The sequence below is a fragment of the Haliotis asinina genome, chromosome 7 (genome assembly GCF_037392515.1).
Source record: "Haliotis asinina isolate JCU_RB_2024 chromosome 7, JCU_Hal_asi_v2, whole genome shotgun sequence".
NCBI lineage: Eukaryota > Metazoa > Mollusca > Gastropoda > Lepetellida > Haliotidae > Haliotis > Haliotis asinina.
The window spans coordinates 54,268,549-54,286,932 of record NC_090286.1 but is presented as its reverse complement, the minus strand read 5'-3'; the positions used below and the strand labels follow the sequence as shown (position 1 = coordinate 54,286,932).

The 18,384-nt window shown below is 37.6% G+C and overlaps 1 protein-coding gene across 2 annotated transcripts; it reads right to left on the bottom strand.

Annotated features, from left to right (window-relative positions):
* Positions 1-785: 785 nt before the first annotated feature.
* On the bottom strand, positions 786-14,277 carry LOC137290936 (uroporphyrinogen decarboxylase-like). Of its 2 annotated transcripts, none has more exons than XM_067822148.1 (10): positions 14,225-14,277; positions 9,976-10,081; positions 9,412-9,491; positions 9,129-9,227; positions 8,075-8,236; positions 6,731-6,895; positions 6,057-6,194; positions 5,396-5,496; positions 3,605-3,671; positions 786-3,130 (listed from the first exon to the last, which is right to left on the bottom strand). In XM_067822148.1, the coding sequence occupies exons 1-10, from the start codon at positions 14,252-14,254 to the stop codon at positions 2,966-2,968; spliced, it is 1,113 nt and encodes a 370-aa protein (XP_067678249.1). In that variant the 5' UTR covers positions 14,255-14,277; the 3' UTR covers positions 786-2,965. The 2 variants fall into 2 exon arrangements, with proteins under 2 accessions (XP_067678249.1, XP_067678250.1); XM_067822149.1 differs by lacking the exon at positions 14,225-14,277 and adding an exon at positions 13,193-13,281.
* Between the last annotated feature and the right edge of the window lie 4,107 nt (positions 14,278-18,384).

The window sequence follows — 18,384 nt, the reverse complement described above, 5'->3', positions numbered from 1 at the left end:
ACTCAGCCACCGCGACTTCCACAGACTGTTTTGGGAGTAAACCTATTTCTAATGCTGATGAAATCAGTGGATTTGTGCCCAAACTACAGTGAATGGTGGCCTCCACAATGGGAGTGGACATCAGCATTGTTATGCATTGTGACCAGGTGATGGAGTGGTGTCATCATGTTGATGAAGAAGGTACAAGTTGTGTGGACTTGGACCATTAGTTTGGATTATTTTGAACAAAAAGACATGCAATAAGTGTGAGTGAGCGAGTTTAGTTCTGGTAACTTCTACGCTGCACTCAGCAATATTCCAGCTGTATGACGCCGGTCTGTAAATAATTGAGTCTGGACCAGACAATCCAGTGATCAACAACATGAGCATTGATCTGCGCAATTGGGAATCAATGACATGTGTCAACCAAGTCAGTGAGCCTGACCACCTGATCTCGTTGGTCGCCTCCTACAACAAGTATTGTCGCCATTTATGGCAAGCATGGGTTGCTGAAGGCCTATTCTACCCTTGGAACTTCATGGGTCCAAAAGCCAAATCACAGGTATGACCACTCAATCCATGTTATCATGCTTACAAGTCAATTCACATGGCAATAATTTCTTTGACAAATATCCTCTAGCTTACTTGGTTGACGCATATCAACATATCCCAGTTGTGCAGATTCACGCTCATGACATCACTGTATTGTGTGGTCTAGACTCTTATCACTTAAAGAATGCCATCATATAACTGGAAAATAGCTGAGTGTGACACTGAACAACAAATAAACACAGCTAAGAAGTTAATCTGATGAAACATCTTGCATATAATACATGAACTTTATTTCAATAAATACCTCCTGTAACAAAATCTGAATCAATCCAAAATAGACCTTATACAAAAAATGTACCAAACAATACATAATCGTAACCTTCCAATCTATAACTTATCTTTCCCAAGTCATTTGGAGATGGGAATGTTTTATCAATGAGTTGACATTCTCCTTCATGAAATGCAGTATTTTCTTGAAAGATACTTTTGTTTCCATGACATTCTGGGTCAAGCTGATAGGTGTCTTGCACAGACTGGTATCTGCTTAATGCAAGCTTTTCATGACTGTTCCATCCCTTTTTACTACATTTATCTGACAGCGGCATAAAAATCTTCTTAGGTATATACTTATTGTATCCTAACACTGGCAGTGTGTAAATATAGCATGCACAGATATAAGTTTGTGGTAGATGCGTAGTTTGGAAAATGAATTAGTAGAAGTCTACCTGCTGCGTCATCTGAACACAATCTATGTATTTCTTACATATATGCAACTGAACATGTGTTAGTATTGCTTGCATAGATAAGACTCAAGTCAATGGTGTGATTTTTATGCCATGTAATCAGATCTGAGGTATGTATAGCCCGCATGGCACCAAGTAATGACAAAAAGAACATAGATGCTGTTTGACTAACAAATACTTCTATGAACATGACATTTTGTGTAAATATATCATCAAAGTCATAAGATCATATGATATGTGCCATTAGCTGGCTGTCTACGTTACAAAAATATATATATTGATAAACCTGCATACAACTATGTGAATGGAACTGAAAGTGAAAAATCATGGCAAGTCAGCATCAGAATGTCAGATTTAAAATTCAAAAGTGAATGTGTGAATAACTATAAAATCCTTTCCAATATCTGATAAAAAAAAGTATGATCTTAAATTTGGTGTGAGGCCAGAGTTCATGTACAAAATAGGTTTACAGGAAATTCCTCTCACAAACTTATTTGACAGCATTCATATATGAGTAACAGTACATCATATTTTAATTACTTTACATACTTAATTAACCACCTCTGAGCCAGATTTCATCACTGATGCAGCTGACTGGTAGGATTTATGTATGACTGAAGTAAGCACCCTTGGTTGGAAAGACAATTAATTTGCTTAATTCAGATTAAATAAAATCCTTATTCGTTCAGATTCAGAGGTACATATTCTGAAATTGTTATCAAAACATTTCATCCAATACAGGAATCTGCTTTTAAATACTATTAACGCCCAAAGTCATTTTAGGAACTGGTAAAATGTAACACATATTTTATTAGTAATTACACTTTCTCAGGTTTTAGTACTTTTGGGGGGGGTTGAGTACCATCCAGGATTCAAACTCGCATCCCAAAGTCATGAGCGATAGCAGAACAAGTCTATTATTTTCATTGTACCCCACTTACAGACAAGGTGCATTTCAATGTACCCCGTTTCCAATGGCAACTCATTCGGTACTTCGTGGTAGTACTTCTTACCTCAAATAACATTGAATCATACATGATGCACAAAAATTACTGATGTTTTTCGATGGCACGAAGATAACTCCAAATCTATTTTTCTTGTGTCTGCAAAATCTAACAATGGCTAGGAAAATATCTGCCTCACATTCCAGTAAATAAATTTTTGACAAAAGTTCAAGTGTAGTCCCTGTGAATATGGTTGGCTGAAGTGTATGATCCAATGCCAGTGCTGCAGACAGTTCAAAATTAACATTGAGGTGTTTGGTAAGATAAATACATTGTTCATTGGTTCCTTGGAGCCCATGGGTTGATGTACCTCTCACCCTTCAGAATCAGGGAACATAAACAAACATCAAGGAGACATGAACCCATGCCCCTCGTCACCAGTGAACAACTTAATACATACATTACATATAAACTACTGTAGATCATGTTTCTGCCTTGAGTGAATGGTTCATTACTCACAAAACTTCAAAGTAGGACATGTGCATCCTGAAAAACAGCCATTTTCTACTGGATTAAGAATATACTCCAAGTACATGTATCTGAATTGTTCCTATTTGTTTTATTTTGACTACTAACATTTGATCTTTTAAACACCATGCACTGTATACACAGCAAATAGACAAATATCCATAAACTCTCTCATTCTAGAACTCATAAAATTTTCCGCCCTCTTAATAATGTCAGTTATCAGGATAAGGCGTTAATCTCTTCAGAGTATGTATGTACTGCATCGATGAAGACTTTAAGTTTATCAGGGTTAGTTTCCTTCATTACGCCATGTCCAAGGTTGGCGATGTAACGCTGAGTGCCAAACTTCTGTATCATCTCCTTGACATTATGCCGAATTTCATCCTGAAACATTGCGAGTGATGGGTTACACTTAAGTCAAGGAGCAGGAGCAGCAACCGTTAAAACTAAAAATGCATCTTGCACACTTTAAAACAAAATGTGACTAAACATTTGTAATTGCTGAGCCATGTATCAGTTAACAACACGTTATTTTTGTTAACTGGAATGCTCCACAGTCAGATACACAAATTAAAACATGTTGCATTTCCTTCTGTGATATAATCATTTTACAATGCAGTCAGAAATATTTCACCTGTATCTGACAGAATATTCAGTTATCCAAGCCACTGATGCAGAGTGACACACTATTTACCAGACAACATACTGTAATCAAGTGATCTTGGATAGTCACTTTTAATGACAAGCGTAGATGCTTGTCATATATTCCTCATGAACACTAATAAGATTGTTTCATCACATAAATCCTTGATATCAATTCTGCGATAATCAAACGTAAGTTATTGTGAGAGTGCTTACATCTGTTCCGAACACTGCTACTGGGTCAAGGTTTCCTTGGAGTGTAACCTTTGTCCCAGCCAGTCGTCTGGAAAATAACACATATGTCAGGTGAACACTTCGGAATCAGCCTAACAATGCACGGAAATATCCACCCACAACACAAAGTTTACTTCCATTACTCTCCACTGAAATACAAAACATTATGTCCCGTGAACTGTTCCAATGCTCTACTTCACCAACTTCAGTTCATTCCAGATAATTCAGTGTTTGTGGTAGGAAAAAATGCTTTGCAAAATCTCTAGTGGAGTCTAGGGATATAGCCCTTTGTAAAGATTTCAAATTTCAAATTAAAAGTTCATTTAGTCAACAGAAACTTTATTCTATTTTGTTGTTTCCATGGGGAAAACATGTTCTCTGTTGTTTTTCATGAACCATCGGTTCGCAAGTCCTCAAGCCATTGTCATTAATTTGAAGAAGGATCAACTTGACTTTCACCCATTCAATGTGTTTTACAGTTTCATATCGAATCTGGGGAAGGGAGGCATATAACATGTGACTCAAATCTCCGGACCAAGAATAACTACCGGGTATATAAAGTATGAATCTGTGGTCATACAGAGTTTGGAGTTTCGCCATCTAGCAAGGTCACTATTTATATACCTGGGGAATCACAATCAATAACATCAACATGTCACGATGTTATATTTCACACATTTTCAGTATGAGTGAGTGAGTGAGTTAATATTTAATGTCACATCAGCAATATCTCAGCCATACCATGACGAAAACAATTTATGACTACACAATACCATTTAGAAAGTGGTTGAGTCCCATCCAGGATTCGAACTTGCACCCTCAAAGTCAGGCACCTAATCGCCAGCACACAAAGTCAGCCGCCTAGCCCGCTCAGCCACCGCGACTTCCACAAAAATGAAAGTCGGACAACTGGTAGTCTAGACTGCATACTTTATGTACCCCTGTGATAAGTGTACATTGGCACGGCTCCCACGGCTGAAAGCTATGATTACACGATTCCATTTAGAAAGTGTGGGTTCGAATCCCGGATGGGACTCAACCAAAAAGTACTAGAATTTGAAAGTGACATCCCAAATATGACATATGTTGAAAACAGTTTATATGAGAAAATTGGAAATATTTTGAAGAATAAAACCTGTCACGATGGACAGGGAAAGTACTAGGGTATCACAGATATGGATATAAAACTAGCATGGAATAGTAAAACTTTCTAGTAATTAAAGCCGACAATACAATATAAAACACAAGCAACAGATCGCCAACAACTGAAGGTAGATCACCATGCTAGGATCCATGGAAAGTACCTTTGCTACCTGCATGGACCCTAGCTGGATTTAAACCTTCCCTTCAGCCCTTGGCGAGTGTAAGAAATGCTAGCCAAAATTAAAATCACAAGAATACTACGATTAAAAACTCAGTAGACTTAAATTTACATCAAATGTTTCGGGACTTACATACCTCTCAGAAGGACACATTTCAGTAGGATGAGAAGGACGTAATTTTGAAATGTAACTACCAAGAAGACAAAATGGTTGTGTGCAGAACACATAGGTAGAACATATCGTGCATGAAATGTCAACATGCAGGTTTTTGTGTTAGAGCAAACATTGTACTATTCATAGTATCATACACACACACACCTTCCAGTGACTGATGGATGCTATCACTCAAATGGAAAATGTGAGATTCTTTCCAGTCAAGCTGTCAGTTGAGACCCTATTTTTCATCCAGATCCCATCCTTCCAAAAGATACCAATGAAAACAGCCACTCACCTGGCATGAGTAGGGTTCTGTGTCCAGTCAATCTGGACCACATCAAAGCCAATCGTAGCAAGCTGCTCTGTAGCGAAATGAGCATCCTTTGCAAACACCACCTGCAATCAGCATTATTCATCACTAGACCTAGACCTTTATAGAAAAACTTTCAGTTTGGCAATATCTTTCTCAGAAAGGATGAAGTAAACAGTTCTTTGATGGACTCAGAACTTTTAATATTACTCTGACAATCTAAAATGTCCTGTATGTCTTTCATCTATTTAATAAAATCAGAAAACAAGACATTTTCTTCAAGCATTTTGAGAACAGTTTACAAATACTGGTTTTAAATCCCATGCTTCATATATCAAAGGCTTTAAAACACATTCAAGTTGAATCTGAGTTGTAACACATATAATTTGTTTAAATTCCCACTACAAGATGTAAGCTCTTGACCAGTCAAATCCCTTAGATCTTTGTCCACCTCCGAGTGACTTCCCTTTTGTTTATGTTGACATGTTGAAGACACAGCTGAAAACAACTGACCTTACCAGAGGAGACAACGAGAAGTTTACAGGTTTTTTTTGTCACTGGAATGTTTATGGAGTGTTACAATATGCCACCTATACTCAACACCTTAAATACATGACATACATCCAATTTCCAAAGCTTCACCTACCATTGGGATGAGCTCCAGTCCCTGCTGTTTGACCTCCTGCTTCACCTTGTATGCGATGTCCTGTAGACATGGAAGCTCGTATTTGGTGAACAGTCCTGGACCCAGCTCTCCACTACTCGAGTCAAACACCTGCAGAATCTGTTGGACAGACATTTTAGCTTACTCATAGAATAAAGATTCCACATAAGGATTCCAAGGTTACTAAAACAAGGAAGGATTTTTTAAACAAGGATTTCAGTAAATGGATCCATTACAATATGGCAGCCATGCCTTTTGTTTGTATTTTCGCATTTGATGCCACACACAGCAATATTCCTGCAATGATGCCGGTCAATAAATAGTTGACTCCAGACTGTTCAGTGATTGGCATCAATCTACACAATCTGGCTACCAAGTTCAGCATCAAACCAAGTCAACACACCTGACCACTAGATGTCATAACACCTCATACAACAAGAACGCCAGTTCTAACCCTGGTCGTCAAAGTGAATTCTGGATGTAGGTGGGGATAATTCCCACATGCACAAATGCAAGGATACCAGAAAGGCTTTGATTTGGTGAAGTACCAAGTATCAGGCACCAGAGTAGTGATCACAGCCCTAAGGAGATCTTAAGTCGTACACTGCAACACTGGCTTACAATCACTGTAGTGCAAAGATCACTTTACTACCTACCTGAGCCCCAGCTCGAACCTGTTCCACAAGATGGCGGATGATGGCGTCTGTCAGAATCTTTAACAGTTTTTCCCCTGCCTCGGGATATTCTATCAGGAATCGACGGGCTGCATTTGGGTTGGGTCCTGCTCCGAGATTCTCTATCATATATTTCATCAGTGTCCACTGAAATTGTAAACACTAGTCCTATATACCGGTAATGATCAATATTCTAATGTCTTATACACATTATTTGTTTTGTAACAAACATCCATTTCTCAACATGGGTCTGAATTGTCAGTTTAAAAAATGATAACGTTGAACCTTTACCATACATGTCATAAACACAATGGGATATGTAAAGATTCTAATCAATATGACACAAAAGCAGAAAACACCAACAATGATATCAAATTTCTCGATTACAAAATCCATTTTTAGGAAGCAACATTATATAACTGTTAAGAACTGGTCAGCAATAAGAAAACCTCTTAGGATGAGAAGTAAGTGGCACTCCAGTTATATCAAGGTGTATCAATGTGGTGTGTGAGATAAAGCCATGCTGGTCTTAAACTTTATGTCCATGGTAAAAACTCACGAGCTCAAGTATATTGCTGACAAACCCAGAAACATTGTCAGGGCCAACTCAGCTCTGGTACCAATGATCGTAAGACTGGACCAATTATACAATATTTCTCACTTTACAAACTATTTCCTCAGAGTGAGTGAGTTTAGTTTTACGCCACACTCAGCAATATTCCAGCTATATGAAGGTGATCTGTAAATAATCGAGTCTGGACCAGACAATCCAGTGATCAACAACATGAGCATCGATCTGCATGATTCGGAACTGATGACATGCATCAACCAAGTCAGTAAGCCTGACCACCCGATCCCATTAGTCGCCTCTGACGACAAGCATAGTCGCCTTTTATGGCAAGCATGGGTTGCTGAAGGCCTATTCTACCCCGGGACCTTCATGGGTCTTTTGTCCTCAGAAAAAATAAAGCCAGGAGGGAAATAAAATACTACTGGCAAATTATTGGCAACTTATGAAGTGTACATGATGCAAAACAAAAAATCTGTCCAACAGTTACAGTTTTGGCTAATGGAAACATTTGGATTTCTATTTTTTGAGCTGATCCGTAAAACATGAAATAAAATTAGCCAGTCCCAAGTTTATGATGACAACATACAGAGAACATCAGCACCTCAGATGAAAAGGCTTCCTGTGCCTCCCCTGGAGCAGAGGAAAAAGAGCTCACAGTACTCCAAACAAAACATTCAAGCAATGTGTTTCTTTCATACTGTTTGTTCTTTGTACTCCACATTTGGGGAACAAATAGTGATTCTAAAAGTCCTTACCGGAGCACCTGTGAATCCAAACAATGGTACTCTTCCTTGGAGCTTATGTCTTGTTAGGGTGATACACTCATAGACATAACCAAGTTCCTTGATGATATCAAAGTTAGGATTGAGGCGGTCAATGTCTTCTGGCTTCTTTATTGGATCAGCAAACACAGGGCCCTAGGACACACATACAGAGGTCCCCAACATTAGCAGCAGCATATTGATTTCTAGAACTTGTAGAATGGTGAAGTCCGCAAGCCCATTACAGTCAGCTTGATTTCATTTGAGACCGACGAACTTCCCACTAACACAAAAATAACTGCATCAAAACCACAGTTTGCACACTCACATGAAAACTCCAATGATTTGTTTCATAATACTGGACACATGAATAAAAATGCTGTTTAACCAATGATCATTATTTTGTCTCTTTTCGATATTTTTACTAGGTGGACCACTTGCTAGTAGAACAGCCAGGTGTGTGAGCTGCCTGTGTGAAAATGAAATATCACTACACAAGCTGTCTCAAATGAACTAAAATGGAGTGTACCTGACTAATACTATAGCTAAGATCAACCGGTCAGCATAGTCACAGTCTATTGATAGTACTAGTACTACTAGCAGGTCAAATACTCTCCTTAAAGAGATGCAGAAATGATCCTCTAAATGATCAACTATACATCCATGGGGCCATAGTTTTAAGGCATAGTTGTAACATTCAACCAATTTCTAACCAATGTCCATAAAGGAAAAGCCTGTGAATATTCAAGGTGCTGTGCCTACATCCCACAAACAGGAATGTCTCCTTCTTGATGATTCTAACAGCCTTGTGGTATCCACTTCTACACACTGCTTGTATTTCTGTCAATGGTTTAGGTTTTATGCAAAGGGATCGTTTCACTTGTTGAGTTACAAACAATTTGGTTTCACCAAGTTACAGAAAAAAGTCCAAACATGCCTCCCAGGTATTCACAATTTATGGATCAGTGGGATATATAGAAACCTGTGACATATCGATTATGATCAATGTATAAAGTGTGACATGAAACAGAAGCAAAACAATGCCAACCTGTCCTGGATCGTTGAGTGATTTCATTCCCAGGGCAAGGGGGATAACCAAGATGTCCGAGAAAATGATTGCTGCATCAAGGTCAAACCTGTCTATTGGCTGAAAACAAGGCACAAATGAAATATTTTATTTTGAAAGTGTCATAATATAGAAGTTCTTATAAATACAATTCCTTGCAATGCTCATGCCTTCGATCACTTTTCGGAACCACTGGTTACTTACAGGACACTGCAATACAATAATGCCTTTACATTCTTACTCTCCATGTTTGAGTATGACTCACCTGTAATGTCAACCGACTGACAAGCTCCACATCACGACAGGTAGCAAAGAAGGGCTTGTCCCCCTTCGCTTCCTTGTATTCTGTCAACAGATACCAGTACAACAGAAAATAAGACTTCCAAGAATTCATTCACGAGGACTCTCTTTGTCACTGTTAATGTTAGGTTTCTCAAAATCTTTGTTAAAAGGTTGCAATAAAAATAGATTTGACCCTGGCATTCTCCAGTATCCTGGCTCTAACATTCCTACAGTGCCAACACCTATCTGGAATTCTTGAACAAGCAGTCCTGTCAACGTCCAGACATATGGACAGATAACTCTTCAGACAGAATTATAGAATCATCAGGCAATGTCAACATCCAGACGTACGGACAGATAACTCTTCAATAAGAATTATAAAATAATCAGGCAATGAGGTTGTGCCAGCCTGTCTGAGTGTGCAAGTGGTTTCAGTTCGTCTGGAACGGTGCTGACACACCCTTCAGTACCCAGTTCAAGTGTTATCACCTTCATTGCTCTCATTAGAACCCCACTGAACTGTAACAGTATAGAATATGCATGTTACCTGGGAGATACCTTCCTGCTTGTCTCATTACCCATACTGGAACACGTTCTGTCCTCTCACCTCGTGCTGCACGGAGCAGCAGATCATTCTTCAAGGGAGCAAACTCCTGGAAAAAAAAAAAATTTGTCCCCAGAAGCTTGCTAAAACTTCAGCATCATGCATACTAAATACACAACTTTTAAACTGTATACACTTGAACTGAAAATTTTAAATAAAAAAGTATTTAAAGATATACAGTTATTATGGGCATGTGTGTGTCTTGATGACATTACTATTATGTAACTGACTATGATGACTGAAACAAGAGGTGAAGTAACTATTCTGTAATTACAGACATAAAACATATTTAGAAATGCAATGTCAGTTGTACACACAAGAGACCTGGTATAATCCATTACGTATAATATATACACACCACAGGTAACAATTTGAGTCAAATTGCTATGCAGGTGCAAATACTTGCTGAAAACCAGACAAAAGCAAATTAAAGAGAAGATTTCTCTAAAATCTCAAAGAACAAATTGTTACTTACTGAGGCGGTTGTAAAATATCACATACGTTTCATTACATACATATCATATACATATCATATCTGTATAATACTATGCTCCCTTCTGATTTTAATAGAAATCACAATTCATGTCAACAACAGCTGCAGTAAAGATTACTATCCAGATATACCCTGTAAATACCATGTAAAGTACCTCCCATTAAGAGGATGCGGTTTGAAACTGGTCATATGTGCACAACATTGTTAGAGTCTTTGTAAACCCAAATAGATGCTTTGCCCAGCAGATTATCTTGTGTTACGAGAGTGTATTTTCTGTAAATTATATTACTGATGAAGTAATAGCTATTTTGGGGTCACAATGTTTTGAGTGATTGTCATTATGGGTCACATTTTGTATCATTAATGTTGAGTGCTTTTTGTACTCTGACAGCAGGCTTTAAGGTAGTGCTTTAGAGTTACCTCCCTTTGTAGATGTGCTTACTTCCGGGCGACAATGAGAAAATTTTATATTGATGGCGATGGTCGCAAAGTGCTCGAATGTTCAGGAATCAGTGACTTTGTATATTGTGGTTATTGTGTTGATGGCTGGACACACAGAGATTAACTGGAGTACATCAGCATGCCTGCCTCTCAGTCAACGCTTGACCTACATAACCGCTGCCTGACCGCTCACCGTGTTACATTCAGTATAACTGTTTCTCACTCTCAAACCAAGACTTTGGTGAGTTGATATTGTATTTGTGACCCATTACATTAGATGTGACTCAGTTGCATTGTACATGAAACCTCTCTTGTGAATTTTTGTATCTTGGTCTGGTTCGCTGATTACATATTACTGAACGTTTTAGACGTTACAGTTAGCTCGTTCTGGGGGGATTTCTTATACCTCTTGTCACGGCAAATTATTAACCGTAACATTTAGCTCACTTACATAGTTTCAGCGATAATAATAGGACACATTTCTGACAGTAGTTTTGTGTTATATGAGTACAAGACAATCATTTTTCAGATTTGAGTTTCCATTGTTTCCATTTAGTTCTTATCAGTGGATTCTACATGTATTCACTGCTCCAGTCTTTCCAGAATTGTCCATCCAACACCTACACATGTCTTCACTGAGACTTGTACATACCCTTTCGATCTATTGACAGAGTTAAACAGAAACTTGGCAAGATAGATCTTCTGTGTGAGAAATGTTAAGGGTGATAGGTTTGGTAGTTGACTCCTTGGACACTGCTGAAATTGGGTGAGCATTCATAAAATCTGTCACCTCAAACATGACTGATGACACGACCTCATTGGTCAGAGGCTTGCAGTAGTCAAGAACCACTGAGTCCCATATTCTGGATGTAGTCCCAATCATATGTTTCCAGATTCTGCTCATATGACAGGAATAATTCTTGAAGATCCATGATACACCTTTGTCACAGCGAAAGTATATAATATTTCTTCTCCCATATCTGGCTAAATTGTTTGCTCATCACGGGTTTGTTTCCCTACATGGGTACGATGTGTGAAGCCGATCTCTGGTGTTCCCTGTTGTGTTAATGCTGGAATATTTCTAAAAGCGATGTAAAACCATACTCACTATTATATTCCAAAGACCAAACGTGCAATGATTCAGCCAGGATTTTTTAGATTGAATGTTGCCAATCACCACCTTAACTAATATGTGCCAACGCATCTGAGACTTTTGCCATTCATGGTCACCACGGAGTGTGAGTTATATTTAATTCTGTGCTAATGGGTATGCTCTAGCATTGAAAAATAAAGTGCCATCTCATATTTTTTAGTGTGAATGGCACAGCGGTGCTGTCTGGTTGAAGCACTGAACATGTCCAGTTCCGTGGATGATGTAAGGAGCAAGATGATCAAGAGGGAGATCTGACATTTTTATATTTTCAGGTACAGGTCTCAACTTTCTGCATACAAAATATTAACAGAGATGAGGGAGGCATATGTACCCATGCACAAAACTGAAATATGAATACACAGTGAAAAAGTTATTGCATGGAACAAACGTTCTATTTTATTCTATTAAGTGCATATTTGGGTTGAGTTGCCACTCAGGTTTAGAATGAGTAATTCAAAGTATAACAAATGTTACGTTTGAGATTTTGATAAAAGGCATTGTGTATTCATAGCTTTCGGTCATGGGTGCCATACCAATTTAGACATGTTGGAGGGTGCATAAATCATGTGATCTGGGCTACCACTTGTTTCACTTTCAGTTTTGTGGGAGCTTGGCTGGCTGAGTGGGTTAGACTATGATCTTTATGAGCTGATGATGGTTCCAGCTCACAGACTATGGGTTCTAATCCTCCGTGGGAATCTAAAGTCTATCATTTGTCAAGACTAATAGTGCACTGGAGACTTATTTTACTCCAATGGAACTGAAGCATTGACCTGCAGACCCAAGGTTGAATATCTTGCCCACATAACCATACAGGCTGACTCTGTCAGCAATTTGACAAGGATAACATGGGATCATTTCATGATCTACAAGACACCCCCTGCATATAAGTGAATATCTTGTCCATAAACTCCAGACAGACTTACCTTATTGCATACCTTTTAAAAATGTATCTAAAACTGCAATACATTTATTTAGAGTTAACAGATACTGAAATGGATTTCATCCTTTATGAAGAAAGTAAAAATGAAAATTGTATTATTAACTGCATACAATAATATATATCTCCTTACCATTATAAGTTTCCAAAGTAAACTCCTTTTTGTAAGGTCAGTACATTCTTCATTAATGTAAAAGCTGTGAGACAGACCCTATACAGAACAGCACAGCAGTATGATGCTGTACCTCATTGTGACAGGTGTCCCAGCTTAATGAGTTACAAAACAATGGCTTGGTCACAAACTGGAACATGTATTGTGAGACCACGAACACAGTATCACAGCCGCTGTGACTGAATGGGTTTATGAGTAATATATCCTGTATGTGAACATATCCTGTTCATGCTTCAATGGTTATCACTTTTATCAGTAAAATAAATTAGATAAGAAATAAATTACTTTAGCTGTTATTAGTAGAAACTTGTAACTGTTGATGCACGCATGGAAATATGTTAGTGCATGTTCACCTGAGTTCTTGTGAATTTAACATTATTTGAAATCCTAAAATTTGAAAATTATATGGTAAGTTAATATATATAACTCTTCGTTAGCCATTATGGTAACTTAATATATTTCTTATTTTAACTCAAGATGGTTAGTAATCAACGAGACATATAAATTCTATTTATTGTCATTCGTGTGTTTTATAAGCTAAAGGTGAAAATACGTAACATGGTGTGCTCTTGTAGGCCTACTGGTAATCCAAATAGTTGATCGATGATCGGTGATAAGTGATTGTTTAAGTCTTACGCCTGTATGTTTCCGTTTCGGAACATTTTACCGCTAACATTTCAGCTTCTTTATGTTTCAAAAATATCATTTCAATAATGCTACATACTGTGACATAAGCGTAACGTGGCAGCCGAGAATAATTAAAAAGCGTCACATGGCTGACAGTGACACAGTTATTAACACTTGGGTTACCGCAGTACAATACAGCTGTTGCAAAACGCTGGTGAGATTTTAATAAACAGGTATGCGTGCATACACAATATTTGTACATCGGAACCTTCCGCCATACACAGTGTCTAAAATACTGCTGAACTGTCGTTGTTAAATAAATGTTCGAGTGCTTCTGGATACGTAAAATGAGGGCGAACTATTTACCTGAACACGTTCCTCGCTGGAAGTCGCCATGCTGACGAGTAGAATTTAGAGTTATCTCCCTTTGACTGCCGAACACCCCATTTGGGTTATTTTGGGATTCAGGTTATTGTTTGCGAGTTCTATTTTGTTGCACTCGTTGAGAAAACGTGTAGATCTATCTTCGAGGTCGAAAGCAGAAATTGCACATGCTCCCCCATAATGCAAACTGGCAGTTTCGTTGTCTGGTAGTAACTAATAGCTGTGCAACCTGGATATGTTTTTACATCCATATTATATAATATCTAGCCTAGATGTTATATAACATGGTTGTAAAAACATTAGATCTATATCTAAATTACTCTGAAAAATTTCTGAATAATATTTATTCATGCACATTTCAGTACAGATTCTTGGACCCTTGTCTAGACAGACAGACTGGCAGACTGCAACAACAATCTGTACCAAAATGTGGCACTCACAAAATAGAATTTGTCGTCCAGACATTTGTCATTATTGTACTTTCTAACTTCTAAAATTCCACTCGACAGAGCATTTACTGAAATATTTTCACGTGGAGCTGTCTCAATGAAATAGAAATGGCATGTATACGCTTTTCATTTTGAAATCATCAAATTATATTAAACACGAAAAGAAAACAATGAAATGATGAAAGTTGTATTTATTTCAAAACTACACAAAAACAGTTTTGTAATTTTTGTGTATTGTCTGAGTATGCATAAGAGTGGTTACATTTGAAACAAGTCTCACTTGTCAGTAGTTCCACAAGTAGTACCCACAATTTGTGTCACATGACTAAGTAAAATCTCTGTCACATGACTTAATCAGCACAGAAGCCTGCAAACTGACCTCAAGGATTCAACATCAAATAGAACATTCTTCTTAATTACTGATGAGAATATGATCCAGTTAGGGCAGTGTTAATCATACACTTCTAAAACTAATGTTGCTATGATTTGTATATTCCGGAGCGCCAGTCAATAACATTCCAGCTATATATACACAAGATTCTTGCTATATCAACAACATTCCAGCTACAACAGCTATATTTCAGCTAGGTCAGCACTATCCCAGCTATATCAGCCAGGTTCCAACCATATCATATCAGACTGTAAATAATCAGTTCTTGATCTGACAGCCCAGGGATTGATATTATGAGCAACTTCATTGGGTTACGATGACCCAATCAAACCATCCGCTAAGCCTGACTGCCATTCTGCCACTCCTTACAAGCACAGATCACTGTGACCTTCCCTAGCCTTAAACAGCCACAGACAAGCCAGTATACTGGAATGCTTGTGATGGAAAGTTACACATAGTGTAAAGGTGGTTTTACTTATGAAGAATGTAAGGATAATGCTGTTAGCATATATCCTCTTGTTTGTTATTGAAGAACTTTAACAGATCAGGAACAAATTTATTTGGGAACCACACATTCATCAACAGAAAAGAAAAATACATTTTGTCTATCATTTTTTTTTTTTGAGCAGATCAAGACACCTTCATCTTCAATCAAGTTTGCATCACAATGATAAAAACATCACCAGTTTCGACAGTTAATGAAGCTGACTATTTCCAACAATGGTGGCACAGTACATGGTTTACTGTCAGGTGCCACTGAAAATGTGATTTGTTACTATCATTATGAAACAATTGTTATGGGGACTGTGTCTTTGTAATTTGTGTGACTTTTATTAAGAGTCTTTACATATTTAAAATTTCTTAATGTTTTGCTGTTTTTTCAGGTGTTTCAACAATGAGTGATCTTCACAATGTGCCAGTGAAACATGGAAGCTTTGCTCAGGGGTTACTGATGTCAGAAATGGCTAGTCCCCAAATGGACTAAAAGCTGAAAGGTCAACAATCTGCTCAAAATCACAAATACAGTGTCCCAAACTTTGAGTCTGCTATCTTGAACCATTCTTGACACTTAACTTTCTTACCATTTCTGTACTGTCATTGGGCTTGAGACAAAATCTTGGCTGAGATTACAAAATGAAACAGAATTTTGCTAAGCTAGGGCTACAAAAAAACTGGCCATTTATTACTACTGCTAAGTTAACTTTAGGACCTTATCAGTATGAGTTCACTAGGAACAAACACCTGTTTTCAGTGTTATTATTGTCTGTGACAGCCATAAGACCTTCAGCAAGGTAACTGGAAACAGGATGAATCAGTGAGTTCAGTTTTTGCAATATTCAGCAATACCATGGCACAGGAAACATGGAACAGGCTTCAAATATTGTACTCATGTGGGGAATCAAACCTGCATCTTCCGTTGACAAGCGAATGTTTCTGACCAACCAGCTCTTACAATAACAGAGACTGATGAATCAGATGTCATATTTCTTTACAAAGTAATAATATGTCACCCTGTGGGAGCTAGGGAATGTGGTTGAGCGGGAAATACTCTATCTACGTTGAAAAATACTAAATATAAAAGAAATCCCTTACCATGCATACATCATATATACCAATGGCAAATATATATTCTCAGTATTACATCACTGCACACAGGTGAGTAACAATAAAATGTGTTACTTGGAATACAAAAAAACAAAACAGTTGTATAATATACCATGCATATATATGCAAAATACACCTTCATGTAAATGGTTTCTAACCTTGATTATTTGGACACAAATAGAAACTCAACACATAGTATGAAAAATACAAAACAAGAACAGTGGCGAAAAGATCACAATAGCTTAGCTAAACAACAACAAGAATACAGCTGTACAAACAGGAACAGATTTAACAGGAACTACATGTAACTAAGAAACAGGTGCCCTTTCCACCAAGGGATGTTGGTGCTATGGTGACTGTAACTGCCACACCGACATCACTATCCAATAAGACCCTGGAGTGGAAATAGATCCAGCTCTACTTGAGATCCAAATGAAATAAAAAACATGTATTTATCTAAAGGAGAGTCTGATTACATTTGTCACCGAAACCTAAGATCATGAATAAGCAACCCAATGAGAGGTCTCCTTCCATTACAATATTTTCTCATGGCTGGTTAGTAACATTTACCCAACAACTAATGTTGTATTATGACTGGTTACAAATAATGTGTGATACATATGCAATATTTGGCTCAAGTCTCATTATTATGTCCCTTACACCTGATATCTACAACAACTACATGCAAATGGTAATAGCAAAACAGGTTATTGTGTGTGCATGTGTGAGGGCGTGTGCGTGTGCGTGTGCGTGTGCGTGTGCGTGTGAGTGATTTATTGCCGCATTGATGGTAGTCTGTAAATAATTTGATTTGGACCAAAGAGTGATTAATATTATGAACAACTTTCTATGCTGTCATGGAGATTTATGGTACCAGACCACCAAATTCTTGGTTAATGCCTTCATGCTTGTTGTCATGGTTTCTCTTACAATATTGATTTTGCGTTCTAAACATATCAGTCATATATAAAGAGATACATTACAGTAGATATTCATCACTGTGTAAACTGCATGCTAACACAGTGATAAAGAAAAGGCTCATTGTGTATTTCCCTGTAAACAATCATTCCATTGAATTGTGAGTATTAAACACATAAAAAAGCAAACAAATTACCCAACCTTAGGATATACACATTCCTCATGGGTCAAAAAAACTCAACTAACAAGTACGAAATGTCACTTGTTTGGGGAATTTGATTCCACAGAAAATATTGCACATGACATAGTAAATAAAAACAATCACTCAAAACACACTCACCTCTAGAATCTTTCACTTGGGTAATAATAACTAATATTTCCCTATATTTATCACCCATCATGCCTTGGTGAGGATACATAGGAATGTGATTATCTAGTTTCAAAATATGTTGCATTTGGAATTACATTTTCTCAGTAAAGTACAAATTCTACTTCTTTTTGGGATTGAGTATCATTCTACTGACAACTGCAGTGGCCGATCTCGGACTTACTGGCAATTTATGTGCATGACTATGAGAGTTTTGAATGCTGTATGAGACTGGAAATCAGTACTTTAATGAGAAAGTGTAATCCTGCATGTAGCATGTTGCAACTGACCACTTTCTAAATGGCATTTTGTATTAATCTATATTTGATCAAACCACATCTTTATCAGAACCATTCTTAACTTATGATATTAGCAGATTAAGAGAACCTTATGGAATGTTTCTTTTCCACCA